At 41.6% G+C, this 23,014-nt stretch overlaps 1 protein-coding gene across 3 annotated transcripts in view; it reads left to right on the top strand.

The window, feature by feature from the left end:
• The first annotated feature begins 9,470 nt into the window (after positions 1 to 9,470).
• Rab5a (RAB5A, member RAS oncogene family) overlaps positions 9,471 to 23,014 on the top strand; it is a 30,982-nt gene continuing 17,438 nt past the window's right edge. Inside the window, exons 1-3 of one of the 3 annotated variants that reach the window (XM_028890199.2) lie at positions 9,704 to 9,790; positions 10,786 to 10,877; positions 14,330 to 14,584. In XM_028890199.2, the coding sequence (XP_028746032.1) occupies positions 14,422 to 14,584 (163 nt within the window). In that variant the 5' untranslated portion in view covers positions 9,704 to 9,790; positions 10,786 to 10,877; positions 14,330 to 14,421. Of the gene's footprint in view, positions 9,791 to 10,214; positions 10,325 to 10,785; positions 10,878 to 14,329; positions 14,585 to 23,014 lie in introns of those variants that run through there. The other 2 variants (XM_028890200.2, XM_028890198.1) reach the window with 2 other exon arrangements.

Genomic DNA, 23,014 nt, shown 5'->3' with positions numbered 1-23,014 from the left:
AAACTGGGAATTTATGATTGGGTACCTGGAGAGTTGAGGGCACTATGCACATGAACAGTGTTTTAAGTCATTACAACTGCAACGAGGCCTGTCCATTTTGTAGTTTGCTTTAACAAATTCTATTAACTAGTAGAATTCCATATTACACGCTAAAATATAGGTAATTGTTGGTTCTGTCTAGTCATCTGTGGTCAGAAAAAAAAGGAAAGAGGGATATGGTATGAATGGCAACCCAACAGCAAAGCATTTCATTTTCTTTAAAATGACCATTAGACAGAATCCATGAGAAACATGTGGAACTCCCTGTTCTAATCCAATAAACTAATAAATACTAGACAAACTAAATAAAGACAAAATCAGCAGATAGAAATGAATGAGCATACAATACTCTAGAACAGTAGTTCTCAACTTGTGGGTTGCAACTCCTTTGGGGGTCAAACGACCCTTTCACAGGGGTCACCTAAGACCATCAGAAAACAGAGATGTTTACATTATGATTGATAGAGTAGTAAAATTACAGCTAAGAAGTAGTAAGAAAATAATTTTATGGATGGGGGTCACCACAACATGAGGAACTATATTAAAGGGTGCTGTGGGACGGTCTGTATGTCAAATTGCTCTGATTGGTCAATAAATAAAACACTGGTTGGCCAGTGGCCAGGCAGGAAGTAGGTGGGACAAGGAGAGAGGAGAATTCTGGGAAGTGGAAGGCTGACGCAGAGAGACACTGCAGCCGCCGCCATGACCAGTAGCATGTGAAGATGCCGGTAAGCCACCAGCCATGTGGCAAGGTATAGATTTATGGAAATGGACTAATTTAAGCTATAAGAACAGTTAGCAAGAAGCCTGCCACGGCCATACAGTTTGTATGCAATATAAGTCTCTGTGTTTACTTGGTTGGGTCTGAGCAGCTGTGGGACTGGCGGGTGACAAAGATTTGTCCTGACTGTGGGCAAGGCAGAAAAACTCAAGCTACAAAAGGGTCACAGCATTAGGAAGTTTGAGAGCCACTGCTTTAGAGTAACATAATAGAAATATCACAGCAATTCATGAACTGCAGCATCTAACATGTTATTTGTGGGGTTTTTACAAAATTTTAATTCAGTTTTTAAATATACCTTTCTTTAAGGGGTAGAATGCATAGATATGTCTTGGTGAGTATGTGAAAGTCAGAGGACAACTTGTGAGAGTAAGTTTTTTTCTTCTACCATGTGGGTACTGAGGATCAAACTCAAGTGGTCAAGCTTAGTAGCAAACACCCTTATCTGCTGAGACATCTCTTTAGCTCTGTGAGGTCATCTAAATGAAGCATTCACTATGCTTTTTATTTTATGGGAGAGGTGGGGTTGAATAAACCTATTTTAATATCGGCTCAAGCACAGTGGTTAAGGAAAAGAGAAGCACTGAGGAGAAAGATGAGCTTACTGAAGAAGAGCTATGGAAAGGAAGGCAAACCCAAGAGTGAGTATGGGCTCCTCAAGAATTTCCTACTCAACATTTTTTTTTTTTTTTTTTTTTAAACAGGGTCTCATTGTGTAGCCTTAACTGGCCTGGAGTGCTAAGGTTAAAGGTGCATAACAACATAACCAGTTAGTAGTAATCATTCTAAATGTAATTAAGCTCTCAAATATTCTTGGAGCCCTTAGTATATATATATATATATATATATATATATATATATATATATATATATATATATATATATGTTTTTTGAGGGGACCTAAAATAATAAATACAAAATTATATACAACAAAATAACTGAAGGGTCTGGTCCTTAAAAACTTTGTAATTATAAGGAAACGGAAGGCTAAGGAAAAGCTTACTATAAAATGTGGCAGTCTTTAGAATTATTATAGAGAGTAAACCTCTATAGTGAGTTTCTCTTTACATAGATTAAAATAATTAAGTCCAGTAAAAGTTTTCCTGAATTCTATCGAAAGGAAATAGTGTCCTAGGTGAGTTAGATCAGTAATGATGGACAGCAATATGTTCCAGGTAGAAAGCAAAGTAAACAAAGTGCCAAAATGGGAACACAGATGTATATTCAGAGAACAGCTGAAATACATGGTCAGAGCACAAAGCAAGTTTGCGGAGATGGAAGCTATAGGGATAGAATAAAAGAGGGCCACCAAGATGGTTCAAGGGGTAATGTCACTTGCCAGCAAGCCTGATGGGCTATGTTCAATGTCCAGGACCCATATGGCAGGAGAGACCAACCCCTGCCAGTTGTCTCCACACACGCATCCTTGGCATGAATGTTGTAACACATACATTAAATTAACTCAAATTTTAAGAAGAAATAGATCTCTGTGGAAATGTGAGTTGAAATCAGAGTTTAAGAATTGGTTCCACTAGCAATTAATAAAATACTGTCAAACATTTTTGAGTCAGAACATGACTGGTAAATATCTAAGGAATGAGCTTAAAAGGCATGAGTATGTTTTAATTCCAGTTCTTATGAACACCACCAAGGACCACATGTTATGTGATATTTTGTTTGTGTTCTGACAAATAAAACTTGCCTAGAGTTCAAAGGGCAGAGCTAGCCACTGGTTATCCACAGAGGCTAGGCAATGGTGGCACACACCTTTAATCCCAGCACTTAGGAGGAAGAAGCAAAAAGATCAGGAATTCAAGGCTACCTTGGGCTACATGAGACTGAACCAGTCTAAAAGAGAAATAGAGCCAGGTGGTGGTGGTATACACTCTTGATCCTAGCACTTGGGATCTCATGCCTTTGATCCCAGCACTCAGAAGGTGGAGACAGGAATATAAGTTGGGTGGATACAGGATCTTGACACCCCCCACCCCATTTGGTCTGAGATTTTTGTAGAAGTAAGAAGTCTCTGGTGGCTGGCTGCTCTGCTTCTCTGATCTTTCAGCTTTCACCATCGATATCTGACTCTGGGTTTTTATTGTTAAGACTAATTAGGATCGCACTGCAACCACACATTGGGATTAGACAAAGTTTGGAAATTATATATTTTAGTAATAATGGTTTTATGGATAATGGTTTATAATGGAAAGAAAGAAGGTTGAAGAAGAGGCTGCTGTTAGTTCCAAGACTGGGCAACTGTTAATATATCACTAAATGGAAGCAAGTTTAGAAAATGGGTTTGGTTGGGGACATACTGTTGACATGACTGATTCTTCCTGGGGTTGTCCACAAGTTACTAACATGACTAATATATTAGAACAAGCCCTGGGGATAATCTGTCACAGATACTACTTACATGTGACACATTCTGCCTTTTTAGTTAGTGGGGAGTTGAGCTGAGAGACTGGCTCTTCAAGAATTCAAATCATCTCCATTGCACAATATGGAATGAACAACCATACCTCTGCCCAGGTCCACGTCAAGGAAACTGGGTTTTCCAGATATGACAGAGATATTGCACAAATGAACTCATAGCTTCATTGACTGCATGCATGACATCTGCAACAAGATCAAGCCAGTCAAAGTCCAGCATGAATGGAGGACAGGCTCACGAAGTTCTACTCATAGCTGAGGAGCTATTGGAAAACTCACAGCTGTAGGCAAAAGTCAGTTTCTTCTGATATATCCCCTAACAGGCTGCCGGTGTTCTAGAAGATGGTCCTAAACTCATACACGTACTAGCAGCACAAAGTGGACACAGGGGGCTGGAGAGATGGCTCAATGTTTAAGAGTATTTGTTCTTGACCAGAACCAGGGTTCAATTCCAAGCACCTAGATGTTGGCTTGCATTCATCTATAATCCTGAATCAAATGAGAACATGACTGCTCCAAGGTATGGTTAAGGAGGAAGTTTTTATTGTAGATATGAGGGAGAATATAGCCAGAGCACAATAGCACAGAGAAAGAAAGAAATCTGAAACATTTCAAACTTTTTTACATACTTTAAATCACTTTCTTAGACTCTTACAACTTACTTAAGCTTTCACATTCCCAGACCTTTATAACTTATATTTACAAACCTTAAATTAACTTTCTTTCTTTTTTTTGGGTGGCGGGGGGTGGGGGGTGGGGAGTGGGGGGTGGGGAGTGGGGGGTGGGGGGTTGGTATTTTGAGACAGGGTTACTCTATGTAGTCCTGACTGTCCTGGAACTCACTTTGTAGACCAGGCTGCCCTGGAACTCAGAGATCCACCTGCCTCTGCCTCCTGAGTGCTGGGACTAAGGATGTGTGCTGCCACCACTTGGCTATTAAACTAACTTTCTTAGTTAAAACTTACTTCAAACCTTTTCTTTCCATCCAATCATTTACCATGAGACACAAGTGGTTGATTGCTGAATGTAGTCATTGCAAAGGAGGTTCCTTTAAACAAAGGAATAGTAAAAAGTTACATTGAAACCTGTTTTGAGTTTATCTTTCAATATCAGCAAGGAAAACTACTTGTGTCTGCCTTTCTCAATAGGAGACCTAGCAACTCTAGAGAAAAGTAAGGCCTGATTTTTACATATGAAATTAATTGACGCAGTTTAGGGAGAGGAACTGGTTTGTTTGCTATTGTTAAATGGATAAAGCTACAGTTGGCCATCAAGATTAATCAGAGATCTGAGAAGGATGGATTAGAGCAGGAAGTATAATCCAAATGGCCTCTGTATCAATTAAAATGATAGAGACTTTCTCACTACCTACATGGTTACCTTAGGCTCCCAGATGGTTTCATTGGGGGCAGAGTTTGTGTTTGGGTGTCACACAGGAGAGCATTACATCTTCAGCATGCAGGGCAGCATTGGCCTTCAGCTGCCAGACCTAGAAGCTCAGAGAGATTTTACTGTGGAGGAGGAGCTTGGGAAAACTGACCTATTTTGGTGAGGTAGAGTAGGTCAGTCAACCCAATAATGTTCACAGTCTGGCCAGAGCCCTGGTGGTAGGTGAGGCATGGGCCAATTCTTGGCCCACATCACCAGAATATCCAGGTGGAGTCTGTCAGGTCGAAAATAAACCTAGGACAAACAGCTAACTGAGGTGCCTATTAGCATACCAAAGTGTATGTTAGGTCCACTAAGTACCTGTGGCTCCTCTCAGCTCCTCACCCACCCCCTACCTAAACTTCTCCAGCCTATGAGCTTCCTCTAGTTTCTGATTCCTATATAATCCTGCCATTTTTACCATGAGCTCTCCTGGTTCTCTTTGCCCTTTCTTCTCTTTCTTCCTCCCACTTTCCATCCCCCTCCCCCACTGTGGCCCACTTCAGTCTGTTCAATATGTTTGGTCTACCACTTTCTCTCCTTGCTTTGGACTCTTGCAGATGCTTAATTAACTTAGCAAAGACAAAGAGGCTAGACACATATCTTTAAGTCAGTTACTGTTAACCTGAATGACCTTAAGAATTTGTAAACCTTATTTATTAAATATACTTTTGTAGCCAGAAGGTTTCTTCAGTCCTGCCCAGCCCCACAGTCCCACAGCCACTTATAAAATAATCTGTCAGAGTCTTAATATCATTTCCTAACTGTATGGCCTATGGCAGGCTTCTTTCTAGCTGGCTCTTATAACATAATCCATTTCTATTAATCTATAAATTGACACATGGATGTGGCATTACCAGTCTACTGGCATCTTGTTGCTCCTTCAGTGGCAGCTGGTATCTCTTCTTTCCTTTTTTCTCTCCATATATCTGCTTGGATTTCCTACCTGCCTCTAAGCTGCCTAGCCATAGGCCAATGCAGCTTTATTTATCAACTAAACAGAGCAACACATATTCACAGCACACATAAAGACATCCCACAGCACATTTTATTCATCAAACAAATGTTGTTCCTTGTTTAACATTTGCTCTTGAACAGTAGCAAAGATATAAGTAGTTATACATACCTAAGTCAGAATTTGTTAATCTGAGTAGATCTTTATAACCTAAGGAATTTAAACCTTATTTATCAAATATACTTTATTCATCAAACATGTTGTTTCTTATCTAAAAATTTCTAGAAGCCTGGTATTGAGCAGTTAGCAAAAACATAAGTACTTAGACATACATCGCTAAGTCAGTTTCTGTTAACCTGACTATACTTATATAACTTTAAGGAATTTATCATCACACAAAAATTTATCCTAATTCAAAATATTTTGGTGACATACTGTTGCCTCCTTAGTCTAAAAGGGAGATACAATGATAAAAGTGCTCAGTAAGACTAAGGAGTTTTATCTTTGTTGCTTTATTTGGTTTATACCATGAGGTCATCTTAATTAAGATGGTGGTAAAGTTCACAGCATGGACTCTTTTAACCTCAATAAAGATGTCTGTCAGCCACACAGTTGCTTCCATCCTGATGAGGCCATCAGCCAAGATGGAGGCAAGTCACATATTTGTTATGAAAAACATTTATTTCCCTAAACAAGAATCCAAGTTACAATTACAGTAAGTAGTTCTATTTTTCTGAACAAGAATTGAATCACATACATAGTATGCTGTAGCAAATTAAGATTTACCTATGTATAGATTTTTAAAATATCAACCTTTTGTTATAGGTTTTAAACTAGCTTTTTGTTACAGATTTTTAAAACCATACTCAATGAACTTACAAATCCTGAGATAAAGAATTACACAATGATTTTAGATTTCCTGAGAGCAAAGAGCAAAGAAATCACAGAGATAAAATATTTTCAAGAGTGGAAAGTAGAAAAAATTTAGAGATAAGAGACTTTTGAAAGTATAAAGCAAAGACTGTTTAGATATGAGATACTTTGGAATCATTTGTACAGTACCAGAAGTTATTACTATATGCAAGAACTTGGGAATTAAGTGTGCCATTGTTGGCCATTGAGCAAGCAAGCAGTCCTGAGGCCAACTGTTTGCAGTAACACAATGAGGCTTTAATGAAATCTCTCAGTCCAAGGAGGAAACTGAGTCTAAAAAGAAAAGGAGAAAGGGTTGAAAACTGACCTCACCCAAGGGAAGGTTCCAGTAAGCTCCAAGAGAGAACTAAGAGACAGAGAACAGGGTTGCCATGAGAATGAGGATCACAAGTAGCACCTCCAACAGAGGAAGGATTTCAATATCATATAGGCCCAGGAGGGCATAGAGAAGCTTAGGACTTCCAAAAGGGACAGGGTCTCAAACAGAAATTTCACCAGAAGGAGGGTTCCAGTATTGTAGAGGCCCAGAAAGGTGTTAGGAAGCTGTTGGGTTTAGCAGGTAGCTCCTAGGGGGAGAGGAGAAGGAGAACAGAGTGACAATATATAGGCCCAAGTGGGCATAAAGATAGATACAGCGCATAGCTCTAAGGGGGAGGAAGAAAAGGAGTCACAAGCAGGAACTCCACTCAAGGGAGGCCTAGGAGAAAGTAGAGAAGCTTTGAACTACAGCTCCTAGGGGGAGGCAAGGAATCTCCAGGAAGGAGCTGAGAACAGAGGGAACAGAGAAAGGTAAGTGTGTGGTGACAAGAATTTCAATCTAGGGCATTCCCAAGAGGACTGAGAGACTTGCCAAATAGAAATGTCCCAAATCACAGAGCACAGGCATCACTTTCCACATGATAAAGGCCCAGGAGTGCAAGAGGAACTTTTGGCACACTGGTGTGTCTTTTGTAATGTCTAACAGAAACAAAGCAGGAAGCTCCAGGGTGACACTTTCCAGGTTGAGGAGGGCAGACAAATGGTTAGAGCAGTGAGAAAAAAAAAAAAAAACAGCTAAAGACATGGGCTAGGAGAGGCTTTTGGGGAAAGGGAGGGTTCCAACAGAGCAGAGGAGAAAGTTTCTTACTAGAGAGATGTTCAGGTGACAGGCACCCAGGAAAATGTAGCAGGCTCCAGGAGCTAGAGAGAATGAGAAGACACTTACCAAGTGGTCGAGGAGAGAAATGGTTAGAGCAGGTGGAGGGAAGAAGTAGCTGAGAAGATGGATTCTAGAATTCAGAGTCAAATATGGTGAGTGTCAGAAACCAGCAGGAACAAATGATCCATACATACTTTAGGAGAGCCAAATTAGCAGCTTAGTTCAGTTAGGAGAGGCTGAGCCACTTGGGAGAGGGCTCATCTATGCCCCTCCTGGTTTTAGTCACCAAATGAAATGAATTAAGTGAGAAATGACAGCTCCAAGGTATAGTTGAAGAGAAGGATTTTATTGTAGATATAAGGGAAAGTACCACAGAGGCATCTGGATAAGTCCAAAGCAGGGAGAGAAAGTGCTAGACTGAACCAGGCCATGGGGTGGGGGTGGGGATGTGGTTAATGAGAGTGGAAGACAAAGAGAGTGTAGGCTAAGGAGACCCAGAACAAAGGGGAGAGCATGGCCAAAATAGGATTATATGGGAATGAGAAACTGGGAGAAGGAAGAGCCTAGCAGAGCCACAGATACTGAGTCAGCCTGGAGACTAGCATGTCTCTATGCTAATAGGCACCATTGATAGCCATTTGTCCCTTCTAGTGGTGACCTCCTTTTGATCTAGGGAAACAGGTGCCAGAATCTGGGGGAGTGGAGTTTGTTTCGGACCCGACAGTGTGAGGATTAACAGAATGTTTTAAATAGGTGTGCTGTGGGGAGCCATGAACATCTTGGGCTGCTGTTCACTAGAAATTTAAAAAGTAGTGTTCTGGAGCCTGCATAGAATCTTCATCACCAAACAGACAGCGATCTTGACCACGTTACTTGCTTGCCTCCCTCATTCATTCCACAAACATGACAACTCCTGGCTGCTGGGGGCGTTGCTAGACACGGGTTTGTAAAGGTGCGAATCAATGGGTTAGGGGTGTGGGGTGTGTCTGATCCTAAAATGGCAATATGTTGGTTTCAGAAAAGCGGACTCCAAAGCGTTTAGTTAGTTCAAAGGTAAATTCTGAATAAACGCTCCTTTCCACTCCTTATGAAACATCAATAAAAGCGAGTTATTCTTCTGAGGTTTGCTGTATAAAGTCAGGTTCTGAACGGAAAGGATCTTGATTCTCCGAAATTACCGACACACCATTTCCAGGGACACACCAGCCCCTCGCCTAAACTCCTTTCCACCAGGCGAAGGACCACTCCCTCAACTGCTATGACTAAGTGCTGTGAGGCCTGTGAGTGAATCCTCGGAGCGAATCTCGCCACAATGGAAGTGAGGCTGCAGTACCGCCGCCTAGCCGACAATGGCGATGAGGACTCAGGCGCAAGTCCTGAAGAGACCCGGGTGACTCAGGTCCCGCCCAGGCCCCTCAGGCTCACAGCCCGCGCGGAGCGATGCCCGCCCAGATAACAATGGCGCTAGAGAGGGCGGGGCCCGTAGGAGGCCGGGCCCCGGCTGCTGGCGAAGACACGTGATACAAGCCCCGCCCCCTCATTCCTGACGCTCCGACCGGCGGGGCAGCCAGCGCCGAGAAAGATGTCTGCTCAGATAAAGAAGGCGTTTGCGAGGGCCCGACCCCGCGCCTTTAGCGGACAGGCAGAGGGCGGAGGCGACATCGCGCTTGGCGAGGTCACGTGGCGCCGGCCCCGCCCCTTAGGAGGCCTCGGGGAAGGGGCGACAGCGGAAGTGACCGCACGGCGTACTTCGCTGCGTGCGGCTACGTGGCGGAGCCGGCGGAAGTAGTTTCTTCGCCGGACCCTGAGTGTTTGTGTTTTGGTTTGTGAAGGAGCCTGGCCGCCCGAGGGGAGGAGACGGAGGGAGGAGGAGGAAGAAGTCGTAGGAACTCGAGTGCGGCGACTACGGAGGAGGCGAGAGGAAGGCGGAGCGGAGAGGCGGAGACGCAGCCCGGCAGGGGCGGCACGGCGCTCGGAGCCCCGCGCCGGCCAGTGTGAGAAGCGGCGAGCAGGCGACGCCGCTGCAGCTGCGGCGCATCCGATCTCCGGGCCGTGCGTGGACTCGCTGCCGGGAGCCGCGCCCCAGGTGAGCCGCCGTCGGGGCGCGTGCCCTCGGCCCCGGGCACCCCGGGTCTCCAAGCCTCTGCCGGGCCTCAGCTCTGGAGCCTGGGATGCCGGGACCCGCTGAGGGAGAGGCGGGTGTCACCCTCTTCCCAAGATGGCGCCGTGGGCCGCGGCGGTATCCGGCCCGGTTCTGGGGTCTCAGTCCTGGCCGGGCCGTGTCGGGGGTGAGTGGGTGGCTTAGGAGCACAGCTTCAGGGCTCGGCCGGACTGCTGGCCCTGACACCCCGAGTTGGTTCTCGGGTGCTCTGGGAATCCAGGCCTACAGCAGGTGGGGTTTGGGAGCTCCGCCTACCTCTGACTGGCTTGGCCGAGCTATGAGAATGGTGGGATCTTGTCTCTTCCGTGGGAGATGGTGAACCGAAGCCGCGGGGTTCTCTTGCAAGCAGGTTAACATCCTGACACTTCCAGAAGTTTAAAGCTCGGACTGTCACACTTGGCATGTTTAGTTTTTGCCTTGCTGAAGTGGATTCAAAGTGCTGAATCAGTTGCCTTGCAGGTAACTAAACAACAACAAAAAACTCTGTATACGTCTCTCGGTATACTCAGGACTGGCCGGATCATTTTTAATGTAAAATTTGAACCCGTAGGGTTGTGAGCAAGTACAGACTACAGTGCCTGGCACGATTTAAGGGCTCAGTAATTTTTTAAATCAAAGATAAGAACTGTATAAAAGAATTACCATTTTCAAGATTTAAGATGCATATTATGCAAAAGTTTGTTTTGCGGGATAAGAAGTACAAGCAGTGAGTACAATGGATTGCATGTATCGAGCTTCTGTGTGTGTGTGTGTGTGTGTGTGTGTGTGTGTGTGTGTGTTTTGCCAGGGGTTGAACTCAGAGCATCTGTGTGCTGAGCAAGGGCTCTACTGAGCTACTCCCAGTCCTTGCACTTAATTTTTAACATTAATATCATGGTCAATGTGTGTATGTTTATAATTTGGCTTATTTCCTGTTTGAGGTCTTTGGAAGTAAAGATTCAGTAGCTTTGAACTTTAAAAGGCGCTGAGTATGGAGGCACCCATCTGTCATCCCAGCACTCTGGAAGCTGAGGTAGGAGGATCCGGAGTTCTAGGCTATCCCAAACTTAACCCTGTGCTTGCCTAGGCTACGAGTCTCTGTCTCAAAAAGATGAGGTGGGGAGGGGAGGGAATACTTTAAAAAGCAAAACTACGTATGAGTTTTTGTTCAGTTTTTCTGTGAGAACCTGATGTTTCCTTGAAATTTTGGAAGTACCATGGACATTCACAGCAAGTTATGTCCTGGATAAGCCATTTGTTTTGTAGGTAAGGAACTATTGGTGAACGTTTAGGCTGAACATGTATCTGAAGGTGTGTTGGTGCCTCTTCAGTCTGTATGACAGTCTATTGATCTACAGCATTATCTCACCAAGAGGCCATTTAAACTGCCAATTTCAAACACTGTGTACTTAGTAGGTACTGTATTAGAGACTACGTGTGTTGTCTTACTTAATTCTCACAGTAGCTATGCAATGTTAGAATGTAATGGAGATTGAGATTTGGAAATTAAAACTTTGCTCTGGCAGAAATTGGCATATCCAGGAATAGACTTCAGTGTGGTTTTGTGGATTGAGGAGAAATGGGATTTTATTTATTTAGAGACAAGCACCAACTGTGTAGGTCTGGATAGCTTGAAACGTGCTTTGTAGACCAGGCTATCCTGGAACTCAGATTCATGCACCTTACTCTGGACCGTGAGTGCTGGCATTAAAATCTTGGACTGCCAAGTCTCTTTGGGGGTTGGGGGCGGGGTTGAGACAAGGTTTCTGTGTGTGGTTTGACTATCCTAGAACTGGCTCTGTAGACCAGGCTGGCCTCGAACTCAGAAATCTGCCTGCCTCTGCCTCCCTAGTGCTGGGATTAAAGGAGTACACCAACAACAACCAGCAACCATATCTGTTGTTTTGAGACAAGGCCTTGCTATGCCTTTCAGACTGACATGCTTTTATCTCAGCTTCCCAAGTGCTAGGACCACAGGCAAGCTCCATCATGCCTGGTTGGAATGATAGTTTTGTGTTCTTTTGGTTAGAAGCAACTCAAATATCATTTTATCTGTAAATGTGTCAGTATTTATTGGTAAAGATAAGGGACATTCAAAGGTATTAACTAGATCACACCAAGAGGTGGGATCTTAAAAACTAAGCTGGACTTGGAGGTGTGTACCTTTTATTTCAGCACTTGGGAGGTAGAGACAGGGATCAGTCTCTCTGAGTTCTAGGACAGCCGGGATTACATAGAGAGACCTTGTTTTAAAACAACAACAAAAATAACACGAAGGTCTTATGGATATATTTATCAGTGAGTTAGCCATTATCAAGAGTGTTTCAAGTATCAACTCAAGTTTTATGGGGAAATATAAATTTCTTATTTGAAGTGTAAATTAAATGTAACTGCTTTGGGGCAGAGAATTTTTTTTTTTTTAGGGAAGAAATCCTTAGTACGTTTTTGTTGTTGTTTTGTTTTTTAATAAGCTTATAAACCACATTTATTTTAGTTTATGTATGTGATTGTGTGTATGTGTTTCTGTGTGAGGTGTATGCATTCCACAGCATTTGTGTGGAGATCAAATGGACAACTTCAGGTCTTGGTCCTCACCTTTTCACCATACATGGTTCCCTGGATCCAAACCCAAGCTTACACTGCAAGGGCCTTACTCAGTGATATTTCTTCTTCTTTTTTGAAACAAGGACTCTGTGTAGCTCAGGCTAGCCTAAATAATACGTCACAGCCCTCCTTCCTCGAGGTCCTTGGGTACTGGGATTATAGGCATGCCCCATCCATGTTCCATATATTGATAAAAGGTTGAACTAAAGTATTCCAGTTGACTTGTAAGTAAACTGAAAAGACTGTTTCAAATATTTGCTGGTTCTGCCGAGATTAAAGATAAGCTGGATGTCTTGGTGCAGATCTTAAGAACCTGAAGTATGAAGATTACCATCCTGTGCTACTTTGTGACACCCTGTCTAAAGAGGAGGGAAGACTGCCATTCAGGTTTTTTCAAATGCAATGTTAAACAGCTAATACACATATTTTTAGCCCAAAAGCTACCCCCAAAAATTACTGTAAGTAAATAGGTCACTCCTAATCCTTTTCTTTTTTGTTTTTTGTTTTTTTCTTCAAGACAAGGTTTCTCTGTGTTATTTTGATACCTGTCCTGGATCTTGCTCTGTAGACAAGACTGGCCTCGAACTCACAGAGATCTGCCTGGCTCTGCCTCCCAAGTGCTGGGATTAAAGGCATGCGCCACCACTGCGCGTCTCCTAATCCTACCAAATAGAGAAATCCTTATCAGCCAGCCATACAAACTTGGGAGTTAAAAAATATTTGGTGTTTGGGAATTACTATTAAATGAAAAATGTATCATTTAGTGGAGACCTTCAAATAGTAAACTAAACTCTAGGATTTGTTTTAAAAGCTTTCCATTTACTAGCATAATTTTCTTCAAAATAATTTTAATCCAAGTAGTATGACAATAAGAACCTGATTTTCTTTTCTTCATTTTAAAGATTTTTGTGGTTATAGTTACCTTTATGTCTGTGGGTGTGTGCGTGTGAATGCCAGTGCCCAAGAAGTCCAGAGGAGGATGTCATATAACCTGGAACTGGTGTTGCAGGTGGTTATGAATCACCCTATAAGCTGAACTCCAGTCACCTAGAATAGCAGTACTTAAGCTAAGATGCTATCTCTCCAGCGCCCACAACCTGAATTCTTGATTGACCTCTCAAGTTGCTCTGTCACAGTTGCTCTGTGATCTCAATGAAGTTACTTAACCTTTTGGTACCTGTTTCCTCATTTATAAGAATTGTAAGAGTACTTGATACTGTTGAGTGGCTGTATTAAATACTTAAAATACTAACTGGCACAAAGCCAAGTCTTATTTATTTATTTATTTATTTAGCCTAGAGCCTGCTGTTTGCTGGGCAAGTACTATCCCAACCCCTAGCCCCAAAGTGAAATTGTTAAAGGTTAGTTGTTGTGTTTTGCAGTTAGGTCTTATATGTTGTTTGTGGCTTTGAGCTCCTGTTTCAGCCTTCCCAAGGTGGAATTGGTGTTGCTACCACACCCTGCTGAAAGCTTGCCTCTTCCTTTTTTTTACTATTATTATTATTATTATTATTATTATTATTTGGTTAACATACAAAGAGGTGGGTTACAGGTGATGTTTTCATTTGTGTTGTTCTTACCTGTCTTCTCCCATCCCTTTCCTCTCTGCAGATTGTCTCCCTTCTGCTTTTATGACATATAGATTCTGTTACTTTCCTCTCTTTTTTTAGACTTCTCACCCTTCTTTTGAAGGTTAACTTGAGGTGATTTTAGTTCAAATGTTGTGCCATTATTTCCCTTGAAAAGTGCTGAAATAAACTAAATGACATTGGCTGTCTACTTGTCATTACAATACTCTATTATTGTTAAACTTACTAAGTGACTAATACTCATTTATTTAGTTTTGATTTGTTTATTTAATTATTATTTGTGTCTCCCCAGGTATTTTCTACAGAAAGAAAACAAAATTGATAACTTGCATCCTGGAAGTTCATTTAGGAATTTGAAATTAGGGACTTCTTTCAAATTTGGACATGGCTAATCGAGGAGCAACAAGACCCAACGGGCCAAATACTGGAAATAAAATATGCCAGTTCAAACTGGTACTTCTAGGAGAGTCTGCTGTTGGCAAATCAAGCCTGGTGCTTCGATTTGTGAAGGGCCAGTTTCATGAATTTCAAGAGAGTACCATTGGGGGTGAGATTCTTATTTTCTTTTAATCATTTAACTGAATCATACATTAATAAATATTTGTTCTAAATGTGATCTTGAAGAGCTGAGTAGATCATACAGGGAAGGAAAAACCTTTCAGCAGACCTTGGACTTTAAAATATATTTTAATTTGGTGTTTTGTTTGTAAACAAAGTTTTGTACCCTTAAGCTATTCTGAAATTTCTATAAACTTATTATTCATCATGGTTTGGGGCCTTAAAAGAGTATTTAATGGGAAAACTTTGAAAAATAAGCTAAATGGGGTGGCCAGGTTTATCATTCCAGCATTCTAGAGCCTGAAGAGGGAAAACTCTGAGTTTCAGACCAGTGGCTATGACACAGTGGGATCCTGTCTCAAAAAAGGACAACGGAACACAAAATTGAAATGTCTTATTTATTTAGGTGTGAAAGTCTTCTTTTCAAGACAAGATCTTGCCCTATATCCCATGAACTCTTGGTGATCCTACTGCTTTAACCTACCAAATGCTGGGATTACAGGTCTAGTCACTATGCCTAGCCTATTTTGTTTTCGAGACAAGGTCCCAAACCTAGCAAGATTTTATTTCATAAGTTTTTTTTTTCCTCCGGGGGGTGGGAGGGAGGTCATTCATAAGATAGGTCTCATGTAGCCTAGGAGGTCTTCTACCTCTTGAATGTTGAGATTACAGGTGGGCCACCATCTATGTTTGTGGTGCTGGGGATGAAACCCAGGACTTTGTGCATGCTGGGAAAGCATACTACCAACCAAGGTAAGTCTCTAAACCTCAGTCATTTTTCACACAGTGTTTTTAACTTAAATCCTTCCTCTGATGAATACTACTTTGGTTAGGTTAGGGAAGTCACATGTTTATTTTCCTCTTACATGAAACAGAAATAACAGTACCTTGCCTGAAATGAAAACAGATGTCTCTTTTTTTTTGTTTTTTTTTTTTTTTTTTTTTTGGTTTTTCGAGACAGGGTTTCTCTGTGTAGCTTTGCGCCTTTCCTGGAACTCACTTGGTAGCCCAGGCTGGCCTCGAACTCACAGAGATCTGCCTGGCTCTGCCTCCCGAGTGCTGGGATTAAAGGCGTGCGCCACCACCGCCCGGCCGAAAACAGATGTCTTAATTAATGTCTTAACTGGCAGAGAATAAATGCTTCGTAAGTGCATCTAAACAAGTACCAGTGTAGCTTTTTGCAGAGTCATTTCTAGCATTGTTGATACGTTACATAATAATATTTGGGTGATAGCTGCTTAGTATTTGATTTAGGGTTTTAAAATTTTGTTTGAGTTGGGGCTGCAGAGATGGCTAAGCCATTAGGAACACTGGTTTCTCTTCCAGGGGTAAGAACTTTAGGCCCAGACTTTCTTTACTTAGACCAGTGGTTTTCAACCTATAGGTCAAAACCCCTTTTGAGGGATCAAATAATGCTTTCAGAAGGGTGGAATATCAGATATTTACTTTACAATTCATAGTAACAAAATTACAGTTAGAGAGTAGCAACAAAATAATTTTATGGTGGGGAAGGTCACTGCAGCATGAGGAACTGGTATTAAAGCATAGCATTAGGAAGGTTGAGAACCACTGACTTAGACAATAAAGTTTCTTACTAAAATTTACAGTTCCTAGGCATGGCAGTGCATCCCTTTAATCCTAGCATGAAGAGGTAGAGGCAGGTGCATCCCTCTGAATTGAGAGGTGGAAGCAGGAGAGTTGGAGTTCAGGCTAGACTTAGCTATGAGTCTGAGACTAGCCTGCTCTACATGAGGTACTGTCTCAAACACAGTACCATTAACCATGTGAGAGTGGAGTGTAGTCGAACACACCTTTGAATTGTTGTTACGTTACATCATAATATTTTGGGTGATAGCTGCTTAGTATTTGATTTAGGGTTTTAAAATTTTGTCCTCAGGAGGCTCAGGCCAGCCACCGGTGTCTTAGTTAGGATTTCTATTACTGTGGCAAAACACCATGACCAACAAGTTGGGGAGGAAAGGGTTTATTTGGTTTATATTTCAGCATTGCTGTTCATCACTGAATGAAGTCAAGGAACTCATACAGGGCAGGGTCCCGGAGGCAGTAGCTGATGGGGAGGCTAGGGAGGGGAGCTGCTTACCAGCCTGCTTCCCCTGACTTACTCAGCCCATCTTCTTATAGAACTTAGGTCCAGCAGACTAGGGATGGCACCACCCACAGTGGGGCTGGGCCCTCCCCCATTGATCACTAAATGAGAAAATGCCTTACAGCTGGATCTCATAAAGGCATTTCCTCAGCTGAGGCTCCTTCCTCTCTGATGACTCCAGCTTGTGTCAAGTCGACACATAAAAACAGCTAGTACAGAGACCCTGTCTCAAAAAAAAAAAAAGTAACTATTTACAATAACATATTTGTGGTTGTTTATGTCTGTTGTAACCCTAGTACTTAGCAGTTGAGAAATGAGGATTGCTGTGAGTTTGAAGGCAGCCTAGGCTTGCATGAGACATGGCTCAAAACAACAAGAAACACAAGAACCAAGTAAACCAACAACAAATGAAATACAAAAATGTTAAAAATCAATATTACCTAAACCTGAGACTACCAAAAGAAATTAGTTCTGCAAATTCACTTGCACAGATGTATGAGCATTTTGTAGCCAAGTTTCTGGAATTAGGCCTAGTAAATTCTTGCAGTCATTTTAAGTTCATTTCTTTTTTTTTTTCCACAAGTGTGCCTAGTCATGTAGACTGCATTAAGTAGCTTTCACTCAACAGCAAATGAGTTACTTGTTAGAAGATTACTTGGGGGAGAAAGTACAGGTAAATGGAATATTACCTGTATATATGTTAATTCTAGTTATTACAGCTAGTGATAATGTAACTAAAATATTAGTGGTGTAGATCTTTTGTGCTCACAATTTTAAAGTGTGGGTATGTTTATTGGTTTAATGTCTTTGTTTGTTTTTGTTTTAGACACAAGACTTTACTATGTAGCCCAAGCTGACCCAAACTCACTTGTGTGTGTAGCCCAGCCTGGAATTGAACTCATAACTATCTTATCTTATCCTGCTGGAATTATAGGCTTGGGCCATCACACCAAGCAATTTTTTTGTTCCTTTTTTTTTTTTCTCCGAGACAGGGTTTCTTTGTGTAGCTTTGCGCCTCTCCTGGAACTCACTCTGTAGCCCAGGCTGGCCTCGAACTCACATAGATCCGCCTGGCTCTGCCTCCCGAGTGCTGGGATCAAAGGCGTGTGCCACTACCGCCCAGGTAATTTTTTTGTTCCTTAAGACAGTGTCTATGTATATGATCTCTGCTGTTCTTACTTTATTTATCATCATGTTTATACATTGCATGAGTATGGACAGAAGTGTGTCACAGTGCACAATGCATATTTGGAGGGCAGAGGACAACTGTCTGGAGTTGGCCTCATTCCACTGTAGGTTTCCATAGATGAATCAGGTCATCGGGGGCTTTTTTTTTTTTTTTACCCACTGAGCCATTTTGCCCACTCTAAAATTAGTTTTCATTGATAGATAACATGATAGTTTGATTCAGTCATCGAACAGTATATGCATGTATCAAAACTGTCTATATTGTAAGTATACTTAACTTTTATTACTCAATTATACCTTTTGCTCTGTCCTTGCAGGGCTCCAGGGACAGGCCTGGCTAGGACAGTGAAGGATGAAGAAAAGGCAGATGATGGACACACAAATTGCTAGGATTGGGTGGACTGGGATCTCTGATGGAGAAACCACTGTACCCTAGAAGCTCAATGAATTTATTATATAGAGTTGAACAGGGAGGCAGGGCTATTGCATACAGCAGAGCAAGGAGTAGGGATTATTACATATAGATAAACAAGGAGGCAAGGTTTCTGTCATACAACTGGATCAGGGAGACAGGTTTGGCTAATCTTGGTAATGATAGTGGCTGTATGGGAACTGTCCTCAGGCTATAAAATCCCAGGGGAAGAAAGCTATGGTGGAATTTTCTGCACACACTGTCAAAACTCACACTCTTTCCTCTGAGCCTGAGGCTATGTGGTCCTGATGGGGTGTGTCTGACAAACCCAAGTTAAAACACATTCGATTAGGACCTTACACAATCAGAGCTTCTTACAGCACCTTAATAAAACTAGGGGGAAATAAGTTTATTCCAAAATAAAAAGAAAAGCTAACTGAAATTTTTGCATTTAACTATGTTTTTCTTTGTTTTGGTTTTGATAAAGGGTCTCTATTATAATAAGCTGGTCTAGAACTCAAAGCAATTCTGCATTAGCCTCCTGAGGGCTGGTATTTATAGGTGTGTGCCACCATGCTCAGCTTTCACATTGTTGATGGTACTATTTGGTTTTTGGTTTGTTTGGTTTTAGATAGGATCTCATGTAGAGCAGACTGACCTCCGACCTACTGAGTGAGCTAGCCTCAACTGATTGTCCTGCTTCCACCTCTCCCAGTTCTGAGACTACAGATATGTACCAGTACCAATCCCCTACTTTTTGTTAAAGCTACTTTTTTAAGAAAATGGTAGAACACCCAGATGTGGGAAAGGATGTTATTATTTGAAACAAGGGTAGCCCAGACTGGCCCTGAATTCCACATTCTCCTGATAGCTGGACCTGGTTTAATACAGAGTTTTTATACACGAATAAAGGGTGCTTTTAAAATGTTTTCACTGTTTAAAGATTTTTGTTGTTGTTGCTGTCTGATTTCTTGTTTGGGCATTGAGATGCTCTTGATCTGTATGTAGCCTAGGCAGCTTCCTGCCTCAGCTTCCCTGAGTAATGAGACTATAGGCATCAGCCACCCCATCTAATTTATTGTGTTTTTTAATACAAAGATAAAATTAGTGTATGGTGTCCATTGGTTTTAAGTGAAAGAATATTATCTTTATGCATATTATTTCCTCTTAGAACATTTATCTCCATGGATTTGTAGGTTGTATTAGATGGTAGAAATTTGGTTTTTCATACTAGTTTGTTCCACTTAGGACCTTAGGAGATGATTTTTCAGTAGTTATAGTATCAGTCCTCACTCTGTATAATAGAAGTATTACTGTTGTGTGGTGATATGTTGTGCACCCCAATAAAACTTATTTGGGGATCAGAGGACAGAGCCAGCCACTAGATTAGACATAGAGGCCAGACAGTGATGGCACACACCCTTAATCCTATCACTCGGAAGACAGAGCTGGATCTCTATGAGTTCAAGGCCACACTGGGAACAGAGCCAGGTATGGTGGCATATGCCTTTAATCCCAGCACTTGAGATCTCATGCCTTTGCTACCAAGTATTTGGGAAGCACACATGCCTTTAATCCCAGCACTAGGAAGGAAGGAAGATGGCAGGGCACAGAAAGTTATATAAGGTGTGAGTAAACAGGAAGTTTCGCTCTTGAGACTGAGGATTTCCTAGAGGTAAGAATTTGTGGCTGGCTTGCTCTGCTTCTCTGATCTTTCAGCTTTCACTTCAATATCTGGCTCTGTTTTTTTGTTTTGTTTTGTTTTGTTTTGTTTTTATTAATAAGACCTTTTAAGATTTGGGTTACATCTTGAATTACAGAGTTTAGTAGGATTGATTGCAATCCTAAGACGTTTATAAACACTTGGGGCCCTGTTTACTCAATTTGCAAATGAGAATATTGAACTGGATAAGGATTTCTAAAGAACACCTTTTGCTGATGTTCTGTTTTGTTGACAGTACTGGAGATTGAACCTAGTTCCTCATGTATACTAGGCTAGTGCTCTACCATTGTGCTGCATCCCTAGCCCAACTGTTCTTTTAAATTGCATGTGATAGTGCACACTTTTTATTCCAGCAGTTGGAAAGCAGAAGCAGGCAGATGTCCTGAGTTTGGGGCCAACTTGGTCTACATAGTGAATTCCAGGACAGCCAGAGCTGTATAGTAAGACAGTAAGACCATGTATTAAAAACAAACCAAAAAATATTGGGGCTATATTTAGTGGTAAAGTGTTTGCCTAGCATTCATAAGGTCTTAGTTTCAGTCCCCCCCCCCCCAACCACCACAAAAGATACAGTCACACATATACACCCCTACTATGGTCAAGATTATTTATCTTTTTACCCTCTTAAAATTGGTTGCAAAGAATCACTATGAATTATGAGTATTAATTTTGCTCTCTCTCAATTTTGTTAGGTTTCAAGTGCTGGTACTCTTCAAGTATTTGAAGCTGCTCAGCAGAATGGGTTGACCAAGGAAGTCTAAGCTAGTGTATTGCCTCTGCTGGTTCACTTGACTGTTCTGTTGTGTACTGAGCCATAGTAGGTTGTCGGAAATTCATTACCTATCTTCAGACACTATTCTACCTGAAATCACATGTGACTTAACTGTGTTAGCTGAGTATAATGATACACACCTATAATCCCGGCACTTGGCAGTTGGCAGGGAGGATAAGTTTAGTACTAGCTTAAAGTATATAGTAAGTTTGAGATCATGTCTCCATAAAAAGGAAACAGTAATTCAAGAATTTTTTTTGTGGTTGATATGTTTTTGAGACAGGGTCTCTTATAGGCCAAGCTGACCTTGAAATCACTGTGTAGTGATGGCCTATTCCTTCTGTTTTTACCTTCCCAATGCTAGAATTATAGGGCCGTAAGACTGGAGTATATAGTGCCATGTATTCTAGGGACAGAACTCTGTTTATCAGGCTTATGTGGCAGGCACCCACAGCCATTTTTTGCTGACCCAAATTTTTGTTTTTAAGTAATCACCTAGCTTGATGTAAGCATAAATTCTAGCTACTTAATGGCTAATCAGTCAAGAAGAGATTTTGGTTTTTCAAGACAGGGTTTCTCTGCTACAGCTCTGGCTGTCCTGGAACTCATTTTGTAGACCAGACTGGCCTCAAACTCATAGAGATTCCCCTGCCTCTGCCTCCCGAGTGCTAGGATTAAAGTTGTGTGTCATCACCACCCAACTAAAGAAGAGATTTTTATTGGTATTGCATATTGGACTTTTTTCTCTTTGTATTTTTAACATTAGGGATTGAACCTAGAGCCTCACCCATGCTAAACAAGAACTCTCCCACTGAGTTATAGGCCAGACATTTTTCCTCATTTTTATTTTGAGACACGGTCTCAGTAAATTGTTCTGGCTGTCTTTCAACTCACTGGCTCAGAGCAGGACTTGAACTTTGAATCTTCCTCCTTCAGCCTCCAGAGTAGCTGAGTTTTTTGTGGGTTTTTTTTTTTTTTTAGATCTAGTCATATATTGGACTTTGAAATCTCTCTGCCTCTCCCTTCTTGATTTCTTTTTCTTTCTTCCCCCTTTTCTTTCCACTCCTTCCCTTTACTTTTTGAGACGGTCTTGCCTTATAATCCAGGCTGGTCTTGAAATCACAATTCTCTTGCTTCAGCTCCTACTACTGAAATGACAAGACACTGGGGCAGGGTGGTTATGTTTGAAAAATAAAACATAAAATAACAAGAGTACATTTTGAGGCTTTTATTACATTTGTGTCTAATTTGCAAATTAAATTTCAGAAAGATGTTACTTTACAGAAACAATTTGACTTAAGACAAGGTACCTTCATGTGCATTCATGGGATTTAGACCATGTATTTCCAGGTTTCATCAGTATATTAGCATGGTTGTATAAAAACATTAATAGTTGAGGAAAGCAAGGCAGTAGCTTAAATAGTTTGCCTCAAGTTTTTGCAGTTCACTCAAAGCAGGTCCTTCTTCAGTGCAACCATTGTTCTATAAGTGCACATGGGTTGCTTTTTTTGTTTGTTTTGCAAGAATTTGAGACTAGAAAATCAGAGTACACATGACAAGCTTTGTGTTGTGTAATCAAATATCTGGAAGTTATTGAATCCTCTTTTACGTGTCAGCTAAAGAAAATAACGTGAAAGTGTTTTCAAAAACTTTGTCTTAGAAAAAGGAGGTAAGAGGGCTGGGTGTGGTGATGCCTTTAATTCCAGCACTTTGGAAGTAGAGACAGGCAGATCTCCATGAATTCCAGGCCAGCCAAGACTTCATAGTGACACCACACCGTCTTAAAGAAGAAAAGGGGGTTGAGGGATGAGAGATAATGGACTTAAGAAGGTTTGCAGTGGATCTCCAAGATACCACTTTATTGTTTGTCCTTGGAGGCTGCTGTTTCCCCTCTCATCTCTGTTTTGCAATTCTTGCAGCTGTACATTATTTTATAAATTTTGTTTGCATGTGGTTACATATATGGGGATTGGAGGATGACTTGCAGGAGTTGTTCTCTACTGCCACCATGTGGGTGCTCAAATTGAACTCAGTTGTAGCAAGCTGGCTTTTACATTAATTCAGCCTAGGTTTTCCCTGACAAGAAGAGCTGAGTTCATGCATGATTATGAAAGTACCAGGTAGAAGCTAGAGGCTTTTTTATGGCCAAGCTCAAGTTATAGTATCAGTGCCAGTCATGTTGTAAGAAAAATGTACTGTGACACCATTGCTGGTAGG

This window comes from Peromyscus leucopus, chromosome 16_21, assembly GCF_004664715.2.
Source record: "Peromyscus leucopus breed LL Stock chromosome 16_21, UCI_PerLeu_2.1, whole genome shotgun sequence".
In the NCBI taxonomy this organism is placed as follows: Eukaryota; Metazoa; Chordata; class Mammalia; order Rodentia; family Cricetidae; genus Peromyscus; species Peromyscus leucopus.
Note: the sequence above shows the minus strand (reverse complement) of the source record. Positions and strands in the feature narration are given on the sequence as shown.